Source organism: Pseudochaenichthys georgianus, chromosome 7 (assembly GCF_902827115.2).
Source record: "Pseudochaenichthys georgianus chromosome 7, fPseGeo1.2, whole genome shotgun sequence".
Taxonomy (NCBI): domain Eukaryota; kingdom Metazoa; phylum Chordata; class Actinopteri; order Perciformes; family Channichthyidae; genus Pseudochaenichthys; species Pseudochaenichthys georgianus.
The window spans coordinates 17681449-17694057 of NC_047509.1; the positions used below are offsets into that span (position 1 = coordinate 17681449).

The following is a 12609-nucleotide window of genomic DNA, read 5'->3' on the forward strand; positions in this document are numbered from 1 at the left end:
GAAAATGGCACACCTCTGAGGATGCCAAATCCATCTTTCAGCTTCAAAGCACGTTTAGCCCTCCATCACTATGATGGGAACACTCAGAGAATTCCCGCATGGGGACAGATTAGCTCTGACTCTCTCCTCAGGAAGTCTCAACACTACACTCTTCATGTGTGTGTGTGTGTGTGTGTGTGTGTGTGTGTGTGTGTGTGTGTGTGTGTGTGTGTGTGTGTGTGTGTGTGTGTGTGTGTGTGTGTGTGTGTGTGTGTTTGTATACTGTGCTGAAGAAGGCCTATGCCTCAGAGGAAAGCAAACTGTCCGAGAAAGAAACGTTTGTCTTAGACCGCCAGCTTTTTGCAAACACACTGGGAAACACACACACACACACACACACACACACACACACACACACACACACACACACACACACACACACACACACACACACACACACACACACACACACACACACACACACACACACACACACACACACACACACACACACACACACACACAAGATCTTCCAAAGGAGGGATGTAGGGAGGTCAGACAGGGCACTGCTATCTGAAAATCTATCTGCTGTCTACGGATCAGCTTTCTCCTACGAGACTCCGAGTCCCATAATTCTTTGGCATTTCCTGATCAGTTTCCTTCCGCCATTGGTTGTTGTGGACCTTAGGAAGGCAACCTATCCTGATATGTGTGTCAATGGGTCAGCAGACAGAGACGGTGAATGTCATGTTGAACAACAAAACCTCCAGGGAGCTCACTCTGTCAAAATGGAAAGAAACCAAGTCGACATTTCTTATAGGAGCTTCTTACCTTACAACCTCTTCGACAATCATTTATGATAAAGTCTCTGAATATTTCGACCCAGGTACTACGTGGCCAAAACAATGAATCCCTGGCACACCGTTCCACTAAGGCCCCTACACACGGCGGCGTGCGTTGCCGCTTCAACGCTTCTGCCCATTCACTTTGAATGGGGTGACGTCACGATTCGCCGAACTGCATTGTGGGAGCAAAGCGTAGCTTCTCTCGAGGTGAAAAAGTAGAGCAATGTTCTACTTTTGCCACCTCGACGGAGGCGTCAGCCAATCAAATCCCTCGTATGTAAATCTGACAGTACAAGCACTAGCCAATCAAACCGGGTGTATGTTGGGAGAGCCAGACCGCAGTTATTTCCCATATGTCAACAAAAGGAGGAGAAAATGATCGTGGCGGTAGGGAATCACCCGGTACTCTATGACCAGTCCCTCTTTACATACAACGCACGCCGCCGTGTGTAGGCTCCGTGGGGATGCACTGATCCGACTTTTTACTTCCTGATACGATACCTGGATTTTGGATATCGGCCATTACCAAGTACCAATCTGAAAGCAATATTTAATAAATTAACTGCAACAAAAGGCTTGACTCAAGCCACTCCTAACATTCTAAACAAAAATGTAACAAATATATTCATAGATACAAATATATTGGTGCAACCATTCTAAGCAATAACAATGACATGGATTCATGCATGTGTGCCAGAAAACCTTCCAAGAAACCAGGTTAGCATGTATGGGAAAGAGGAGAGAAAGCAGATTTATGCTGCCCATCCCTCTCGTCTCACATCCCTTTCTTTTCTTCTTCTCTTCTTCCCTTTTCTGCCCCAGGCCTGGAGGCTTCATCATTGCAATTAGAGCCCATCACATCAACAGGTGGACTGTAACTGCTGGTTGCAACGGGAAAACATGACGCATACAATGGCGATCAACAGATAATAGGCTTTCCTTGAAATTCCACGAATGGAATTGCACCCCCTAGGAACTATTTACTGTTTACGAGACACGAACAAAGATCTGCATACAAATACACACAGCCACTGCATCTGTTGACTTTTAAATGCACCATGTTTCCCAGAAGCCCCCCGTGACTCAGTAGACCGTATTATGCAGACTCCCTGCTGTTGGCTCATTATAGTTAGTATTCACTTTAGCTCAGTCACTGATGTGGTCTGACCAGACCTTAATGACCCACATACCTTCATCATATTGAGAGCCAGGGCAACATGGGAAATAGGTGCATCGTACAGTATGTGTGTGAGTGTGTGCTGGGAATAATGTCAATGTTTGACCAGAAGATGTAAGACAGAAAAGTCCGCTGTTGAATCATCAATGATACCAACCTACGCCTGCATCTTCAGGACATCTAATCACTCTGATTGCAACATGATTGTTAGGAGAGTCACAGCTCCTGCTTCACTGGTTTGGCGTACGATGACTGAACACCAGTAAGTGTGGTTGGAGCCTGGGAAGTCCACTCTGTTAACTACCAGGAATTAATGTACCTCTATCTGTTCCTGGTTTCACAGTTCAAAAGTCTGCCCATGAGGCTGTTTAAGTGTTTAAGTGCAGGTAAGGCTTCATCATCTGCAGCAGGTTTGAATTTGTAGTCCTGCTCTGATTCACATGTCCTAAACAGTGACCGCAGGGCCAGGCTCCATTTGATTTATGTGCAGACCAATCAAGCTCTTAGACAAGGGGAGCTGTACATTTAATTCAATGTTTATATGCATATATACATATATTGGTGGTCTCGAGCGGTGGATTTACCTGCTGTTTGAGCTGGTGCATGAGCCTGTCTTTCTCCCTCTTCAGAGCCATCACTTCCTCCTGAGATTTCTTCCGTTTGGAAGAGGATAACTCCAGCAGGGCGATGTTTGCATCCTTCTCACTGATGGCTGCCAGCAAAGCCTGCTGCCTGAGACGATGAGAGCGGGACATGGGGAAATAGAGTGAAGAGGAAAAAAGTATGGTTATTGATCATAAACAAAACAGTTAACATGTATTTTACCCCAAAACAGGACTGTAGAATGGTGTTTAATGGTCAGAAAATATACACCTTAATCTGCAGCTATGGGCCTTTGTCCGTAGGCAGCAAACCCACTCAATGCAGTGATTCTTAAACTCAGACGGAGCTTCCACAGAAAATGAGCAGACATCTTTGAAGTGGTTTATTAGTGCTGTATTAGTGTTCCCTCAGAGTGACTCATGGACATGTAATAGTGTAATGGAGTATAAAAGAGTAGGCTGAGGAGGATATGACATCTTTCCTCTGTCCCTGCTGGTTACCACAATGTGTGTCTGTGTGTGTGTGTGTGTGTGTGTGTGTGTGTGTGTGTGTGTGTGTGTGTGTGTGTGTGTGTGTGTGTGTGTGTGTGTGTGTGTGTGTGTGTGTGTGTGTGTGTGTGTGTGTGTGTGCGTGTGTGTGTGTGTGTGTGTGTGTGTGCGTGTGCATGTGTGTGTTGGCAACAAATGACTGTCTACAGGTGGGGAGAAAACATACCACAAGGCTTCATCATACACACACAACCAGACGTACAAATGTAGACCATTAACTCAAGAGATGTCTTGCACAACCCTGCGACAGACGTAAAAGCCTTTGGAGTAGTTGGTGATGACTATCCTCGTCATCAAGCAGGATGTTTTAAATCCTGTGTTGTGACAAACATTTTACACGGCTTCTCTGGTAAACACACAAGCACAAACACGTTTGCAAAAAAAGCCAGATGCACACAACTGCTGTACTATGGCTATTGACTGATTGATTGAAAAATAACAAAATGACCTGCAAAAAAGATTTCAGCCTAAGTTTATCTGAATGACCATTCTAAGAAGTCTCCAGTTTGTAGGCACTGAAGCTATTTTAAGTTTGATAAAATGACGTGACTGAACTCCAGACTCTGAAACCACATTTAAAATGAGGCAGGCATTAAACCAACACGGTAAGGTAATGTTTGGATTTGTGTGAGGTGATGGGTAAAGTAAGAGGAGGAGGGAGGGAGTCAAAATACACTTTGAACTCAATTAAAAATTGACCTGGATCGGAGTGTTTTTATTCCATGATTTAAGTCCCTGCAGAAATAACTGAATTGAAAAAATAAACATGCTGAACTCAAAATAAAGTCCTGCCGGCCTGGGACTCCACATTTGGTGTTTTTAGTACAATTATCTGCATGTCGCATCTGGATTCTCCCATTCAGGGCCATTAAAAGGCCTCTGTGTTTGTGTGTGCTTGTATGTTGTGCATGCATTTGCACGTGCATGCATGTGGGTTATGACATGGATCGGAGCGGCTAATCACACCATTAATCACAGAGCAAGTGACACTTTTGATCCCTCTACACCTCCACTGTTATTCCTTTTAATGCTCAGTGTAATGGGAATACACGTACATGCACACCACCCTACACACAGACCTACATTCAACCAGAGCAAGTGCAGGACTAATCTCTTTGAGCTGGCCATTCATAATGTAAAATGCATCCAATTATTGTTAAAGAAATCCACTGATATATCAACAAATGAAACAACAGTCCATTCTTACTTTCCCTAACTAATATACCCAAATCATTATGTTTGCATTTAAGAGCATGGCCCAGTGGCAATCCATGTTACATTCTTTTATCTTTGGCTGTGTCAAATAAATGAAAGAGGTGATGCACAGAGACATATATGGACACGGAATGTGGCACACTGTGTCACTGTTCATAAACAATGTGTCAGATTAACAGCCTTAACTTGTTCGCCAGTGGGCCATCTTTAGTACACACTGCTAGACATGGAAACTCCAACTTTGGATATATTGTCTCAAATGTTTCCCTAATCTTTCTTTGAACATAACCGGAAAGCTTCTAAGTCAGGATGTGACTCTTAGTGCAGAACAAATAACCGCAGGCTTAACTGGAAAACTATTTTAGAACACTTGAACAATGTAAGTACTAGGGGATATTAAGTGCAGGGTCAAATAGGTTGATGAAAGAGTGCGGTGAAAGGTTAGGGGCTCTAACCCCCACCCCGGTTTTAGAGAGGAGGTTTATCTAATCTGTGAACTCCTCTGAAAGAGCCAAACAAAGATCCATCTTTCTCTGACCACCACTTAGTCACTTCATGAGGGATTGTTGCACTCCCATTCATCAAATGCTAAATTGATGACGGACACAATGTGGCTGTTTGATTACGTACTAAAAAAAAAGAACAATGAAGTGTGTAACAAACCACAGCTAAAAGAAACTAACATGAAAGCCAAGTCTCCTCTGCACATTCTGACAATGTAATCATTGTCTTTAGCATTGTAGCAATTGCAGACCTCTACAAGGAAGCTACAATAATTACTGTATGTTGTGTTTTAATGAGGGAGGTGTTCTGCATCACCCCTGCATTCCCCAGCACAGGTACAGACTTTCCAACTGAACATGATTGATAGACCCTGAGACAGTTGTGAACCCGATTAAATGAAACCCCCAAACCAAAGTGGTTGCCATGCATCAGTGCAGGCTAAATCACTTCCAGGCTCTAAATTAACACAGTCGATTACAGAGCTGTCTCTCTGTGGGTGCTCTCCTAGTGGTACTGCAGGATTCTGCTGAGTGATGTCTTCCTAAAACAATAAAAGCGGGGCATTATTACAAGCCTGTAAATGTTGTCTTCCACATCCTCAATCAGTGGTTGAGTGTGTGTGTGTGTGTGTGTGTGTGTGGTGTGTGTGTGTGTGTGTGTGTGTGTGTGTGTGTGTGTGTGTGTGTGTGTGTGTGTGTGTGTGTGTGTGTGTGTGTGTGTGTGTGTGTGTGTGTGTGTGTGTGTGTGTGTGTGTGTGTGTGTGTGCTGATTAGTATTACTTACAGTCTTTGAGCCTGAATCACACTGGTGTATTTAACCACATCTCATTTGAGTGGCCATTTGGCCTTAGTTTTAGTCCACACTGCAATGTACATGAATCTAGCAGACAGGGTTCATCTTTTAGACACACACAAACAAACACACACACGCACAAACTAAGACAAATGCTTGCCCTGTGTCTACTGGCTGATCTTGAGCTTGAGTGGGTGAACCCTCTCCCTTCTCTGCCTCTTGTCTCACTCCCTGCTTAACTTAGCCTTGGCGTGTCGTGGACAAACAGAGGATTATCTACATTTCCTTTCGGAATCGAAAGGGCAGAAATGAAATGGTTTTTCATGACAAACTTGTAATTAGTCTTCATAAAAGTCAGACCCCGCGCACTGAGAAGTCATAAGGTTCTCCAATAAAAAGACAAATAAATCCCATAATCACTGCTGGATATCTGGTCTAAAAACTCGTTCTTACTTTAGTCTTTCTATGAGATAACGGTATTTTAGCTGACAAGTTAAACACAATGTTTACATAAACAGTTGTGCATTCATGTATGTAAATATCATAGTATGTACTTAGTGATATAGAGTAGTATTATAGAGGGGGTATGCAAGCCTCTGTGGAAAAAGCATAGGCAGGACTGACATCTTATTTATAAGGGGTGAAATTCTCAGCTCGACTACAACATGTGATTCCTATTGAACCTTCATGGTCCCTGGGACATATTGAGACATTTGGATCCGCAGAGGTGGGAGATGGATGGCTAAAGTACATGACCATGCGATGAGAGGTGAGATGGAAAGCAGGGAGGGGGAGAGGGGTCAGCAGAGACGATATGGAAAGAAAAACTGAAATGAAAAAGTTGGAATAAGAGAAGGGTAAGGAAACGTCAGGCGGGACGAGATAATTATGAACAAAGGGATGAAAAATGAGAAGAGAAGACTTTGATGAAGACCTATTGGAGGCGGGGCTGCTGTCTACGGACTGTGATGTCACAGGGCAGACAGGACACTGGCAGGTCAGACAGATTTCTGGGTGACAAAGGGTTAAGATGGGGTCAAGAGTAAGCATAAACACACAAACGCATACATTTGCACAAACCAATTTCAAAGAAAGCGGACGTTAGGAAGAACCCATTGCTCAAGAACATATATATAAAAAAGAGATGGCAAGAGATTAAGGCAATAGATAAGAAAGAAAAGTATGTGTTTGACAAGAGTGACTACCACCTGTGCTGCACGCGGGGGGAAAGAGGGAAGAAAATGAGAGAAGGAAGGGAAGAAAAGAGCAAAGGTAAAGATTTAAGAGCCCTTGCCTACACTAAATCAGCTCAGCGCACTCCATGTTGTTATTCCTAGGCGTCACGGTTGAAGGATATGTGTTTATAATTTGTGTTATGACTTACTTGAAATTATGAGTGTGGAGAGTCAGAGGGACAGAAACAGATGCGTCCGTGTGATGCCCGAGGGAACCATCAATACTGTCTGCCCCTAAGTGCAGTGTGTTCATGTGTGCACGCATTTGCCTGCACACATTTCCTCATGTGTGATGTATTTTGTTAGCAAGAACATGGGGAGCCCACTAATGTGTGTTCCCAGAACATCCATCCAGAATCTTCTAGTTTGTGATCATGCCCTTGCACCACTGAACTGTCTGACTCTGCAGAAACATTGCACTTGCTTGTATGGCTGTTCCTTGATTGTGAGTGTGTGAAGGTGCAGCAAAAGGCTGAGGGCCCCTGGCTAAGCGGTACTAGAGGCCTGTGGTGAGAGCAAGCAGAGGACATGAGAATGGGGCATGGTTGAGTGACATTATTATTTATGGCCTTGGAACACTGTGTTATTTACAACTGAGGAGGTAGGAAACATGTCCGTTTCCAACAAAAAACACACGCTCTGGGTTCATTTAGTAAGCTTACTGCAAAGCCAGTTCAGATGGTAAATCTGTGTTTTAACTCCAAATGTCGGGTTCATATATTTTCAGGAGGTCCACGTTTTGTCTACCTCAGGATTAGCTCAATGCTAACCTTTAGCAGCTAACCTGAAGCCAGCCACATGCCAGATGGACCTTTTACCAACTTCCCTCTGTATGTTTGCCTGGATTTAAGCCATTATTCATTTTAATCGATGCGTCAGGGTTTATTCGTACTCACTGCAAATCAAACTTGCATGTCTATCTTGTTTAAAGAAATGCATGTCAACTCCAATATTCCCCTTGAGCAGCTATATTAGAGATTACATGCTAATCCTGAGCGTCTACCAAGAATGCTAAAACTTTACATGCTAACCTTGAGCTGTGCTTCTCAAGAAAAATCCATGCCAGCAGATGGTTCTCCCAGAACTGGGCCAGGTTGTGTGTGTTTTCACATGACTAATAAAATATACATCCCACTTACTCTGCTCAACCCCACTCCCACCCTAGTGCTCTGACTAGTGGGGGGATGGGGGGTGGTCTAATTGAAAGAGTATGTATCAGTTTTACAGCAACAAAAAGGGAAAATACGAGGGGACTGAAATCAACAAATCTGCCAAAACTAGCCAAATGTTTAGAGTGGGAGCAGGGACGAGGAGAGATGGCCGACTGCTCCCAGAGATGAGCAGGACCAGACGGCCACCGCTGCATTCCAGCCAGAGACAGGGGGAGACAGATAGAGAGACCCAGACAGAGAGGAACTGAGAGAGACCAGGTGGCTGTGTGTGTGTGTGTGTGTGTGTGTGTGTGTGTGTGTGTGTGTGTGTGTGTGTGTGTGTGTGTGTGTGTGTGTGTGTGTGTGTGTGCGTGCGTGCGCGCGCGTGTGTGTGTGTGTGTGTGTGTGTGTGTGTGTGTGTGTGTGTGTGTGTGTGTGTGTGTGTGTGTGTGTGTATTCGTTTTGAATGAATACAGACAAATCAGATGAAAGCAGCATTATAACTTTTCTCAAAACGAAGACAATCTTGTCAATGCAAAGACATTATCTAACAGACATAAGGATGTGATTTAAATGTAATATGTTTTGATGGAATAGTTAACATGTTTGACAACGTGTACTTCTTTCCAAGAGGGTAAAATGAGAAAATCAATATGAATCTTGTGTTCCAGATTATTCAATCAATGAACTTTTTATTTAGCTTAAAACTAATTGTCTGGCTTTGAAAGAACGATGGATGGCTGTCCTCTCTCACTTCCTGCTCCATTGCATCACCTACTGAGGCTCTGGGGTCAGGCAGAGGCCTGTTGTTGTAAAAACAGGATAGATAAATAAACAAGACATAGTGGGATGTCAGTGATGATGATGATGATGATGATGATGATGATGATGATGATGATGATGATGATGATGATGATATCACTGTCAGCTCTTTCCCATTAGGACGACCTTGGGTGTCTCCATATGTGCCCGTTTTTGCTTGAGTGCATGTGTGGCCATACTTTTCTTCTTCTGTCCAACCTCAGTCTTTCACTTTGAGGCAAGCAAAACACAATGCACATCGGATTAGTCGAAGCCTCTGTCAGCCTACCGAGCTGTCTGGCACAAGGCCCTCCTACACGGCTTCTACCAATAAGGTGAGCTTTGACCCTGAACCTCCAGGGATCCCACAAATAGCAGAGTGGGGTTTTCCATTCTCTTAGAGTTTGTTTTCTGTCTTTATCACCCCTCAGCTGACTGACAGTGTCTCCCCAAGGCCCCGAGAAACAAGACAGGGGGCTGTACTGTACCACACGCATGTAGGGCTCCCCTGCCTCGCGGTCACACACACACACACACACACACACACACACGCACACGCACACGCACACGCACACGCACACACACACACACACACACACACACACACACACACACACACACACACACACACACACACACACACACACACACACACAGCAGCTGGGTTGTTTAAAGCTCCCTGTCATCTGAGAGAGAGGTGAGGGTCACAGAACGAGAAACACTGCTCCAGTCACACTACTGTAAGAACACACACACACACACACACACACACACACACACACACACACACACACACACACACACACACACACACACACACACACACACACACACACACACACACACACACACACACACACACACACACACACACACACACACATAAGAGGACAGGGATAAAGATACACACGTATGCAGCTTGTTAAGAAAGAGCACCAAGGCTTCAGTCTAAACATTGATGAGTTATGCCACCCCCCTGTCTTGTCCGTCTCTGATCGACCCCCAGCCATTATTTTACTTAAAACAATTAGACTATGTTTAGGGACGGGTGGCGCAGTGGTCTGTGCGTTTGATCATCAGATCAAGGGGGCGTTGGGGAACTCCAGTTCGAAACCCGCTCCCGCCCCACTGCGTCAGGCCGTTGTGTCCTTGGGCAAGACACTTCACCCGAACTTGCTCCTGTGGGTATTGTCCACAGTAGATGACCATTACATGTATGATCTGTATGTGTAATGTGTATTTGTAAAGCGCTTTGAGAGTCTTTGATAAAGCGCTATAATAAATATAAGGATTATTATTATTACTATACAATAGGGGACACATTATTATAAAAATATATGATGTTTGTTGAAAATAAGAAAGCACAATTATGTTTATTATTGTTTTATCATATAGTCCCTAGAAAACATTCTTATTTTGCTGCAATGTATCTGAATATTCCTTCATGTTTGTCCAACCCTCCAAAAATGTAAATAATTAAATTCAAATGTGAAAAAACAAATCCTTTCATCTAAAAAGTGTGATTAATTGATTATTATTATTGAAGAATACTAGTTGATTATTAATCATTTCCGTCATTAGATAGAAAATGTATTTTCTATTTATTAACCCCTTTTGTGTGCTAGGTTGAGAGGAGCTTCAGTAAAGTCTGTGCTCTAAACAGTCGGTAATGTAAACTGAACATACCAAGAGGACACCTTCTGCACTGCGTCATTTGAAATAGAGGTCTTCTGTATTGTCCTGTGTAATGCACCATGTTAAAATAACCCTCTGTCATACACAGTTTATCACAGGCTCTTGAACAGGAAGCCTATTTCTCTCTCCATCCTCATTCCATCACTCCTTCTCCCCTCCCTTTTTTTTCCGATAATCAAAGAGAGGAGCCACTCATCGGAGGAGAGAATGGCATCACCTCCGCCTTGGACTTGGACCTCTCTATCAATTGACTTCTCTCTACCTCTTACATTTTCTATTTGGCTCTATTGTGCCCTATACTCACTCCTGAGTGGGGCTAAATATTAAGTTCAAGGAGGTTATGCAAACACGTTGAAACAGCCATCCTTGGCCTAAGTATTACCCTGCACCCTTCAATTACCCGCCTTGCTTTCCTCTCTCCTCATTCCTTCTGCCTTTCCTGTCCTCTGTACGGGTTCTCTCACTCCGGTCATCTAACTGCCGCCAGGAAATATAGCGCACACTCATGAAGAGGGGCCAAAAAAAACTTAAAATATCAAGGGCAGAGAGTACAACATTGTGGCGCACTATTACACAAGTACGCTCACACAAATGTGTAACCGAAATACACACACAAACCGATGAAAGACGGGTCCAGAAAACAGTGGGAGCAAGTACCCCTGGTGTATTTTCTCTGTGTTCCAAATGTAGGGCCTGGCGGTGGACCACAGCTGAACCACAGCCGACATGCGGTGGAATGGGAGGCCACCACACTCACTTCCCTTAAAGGAGCCATAGAGACACACACATACTGGTGATCAGAGAATAGCACACACACACCCACACCCACACACACACCCACACCCACACACACACACACCCACACACACACACCACACACACACACACACACACACACACACACACACACACACACACACACACACACACACACACACACACACACACACACACACACACACACACACACACACACACACACACACACACACACACACGTTCAGCAATTTCCTGGATAGCACTGTCATGACGAGGGGAGTCCATGTTTAAAAAGTGGTTTGAGGTGAAGGGACAGATCTGTATGGGCTGTTTCCCACAATGCTTTGCCAGACAATTACACAAGCCAATTAATGTGGTTACTACAGCACAGCTAGGACTTTACTCTATGCAAGTTGAGTGTGTTTGTGTGTGTGTGTGTGTGTGTGTGTGTGTGTGTGTGTGTGTGTGTGTGTGTGTGTGTGTGTGTGTGTGTGTGTGTGTGAACGTGCGTGTGAGAGAGATGTGTGCACTCTCTATTGGCCTGTAATACTCTAAGAATGATAACTTTCCTTGGAGCTTTGACCAGTGGATTTCCCATCAGTGTGTAAAGGACACACAGGCTCACACTAACATTCACCCCACACTCCATCAACCAATCACAGTGTTTTCCAATCACAGCCTCACAAGCTCAACTATTATAAAAGCTGCAAACCAAGAGAGAACTACAATACCCACAATATCCTCCCATAGAGAGCTCCATTACTTTCACAGAAGGAAACCGGAACCAAATGTTGTTTGGGACAGACTTATTATCTAAGTAAAACATTTTTTTTAAATGTCTTATTCACAATTACTGCAACATACAGTATATCTCACAGTGCAATACAATATGTATGTAAACACACATTTAATGCAGTATCACTTGCAACTTCAAAGCAGCCTGTTTGTAGATTAGCCCATAAATTAAGCACACACACATGCACACACATCTGCTAATAATTATCAATCCTCTGAATTCAACCTTGGTTAATTTGGTTTTCTTTTAAAAAGGGATAATAAAATGGAAGTAAAACCAAAATGACTCAAACTGCTCTGCTTTGTGTCGAAGCAGCAGGAACCACATGGTTCCTTTACAGTCTGCTACACAAACACACTCCGACCACATACTAACTATACAGATTTCATTAGCCCAGCTTTAAAGTGTGTAAGTGGGAACATGTACATATACACAAAGCAAGAAATTATGAGAGAGACAGACAGACAGAGAGGGATAGACATATAGACACACACACACACACACACACA

At 43.8% G+C, this 12609-nt stretch overlaps 1 protein-coding gene across 2 annotated transcripts in view; it reads right to left on the bottom strand.

Annotated features, from left to right (window-relative positions):
* The window catches only part of LOC117450139 (ERC protein 2-like), a 145384-nt gene that overhangs the window by 41096 nt on the left and 91679 nt on the right, over positions 1-12609 (bottom strand). For both annotated transcript variants that reach the window (XM_071203774.1, XM_071203775.1), the window contains one exon: positions 2586-2733. In XM_071203774.1, the coding sequence (XP_071059875.1) occupies positions 2586-2733 (148 nt within the window). The remainder of the gene's footprint in view (positions 1-2585; positions 2734-12609) is intronic.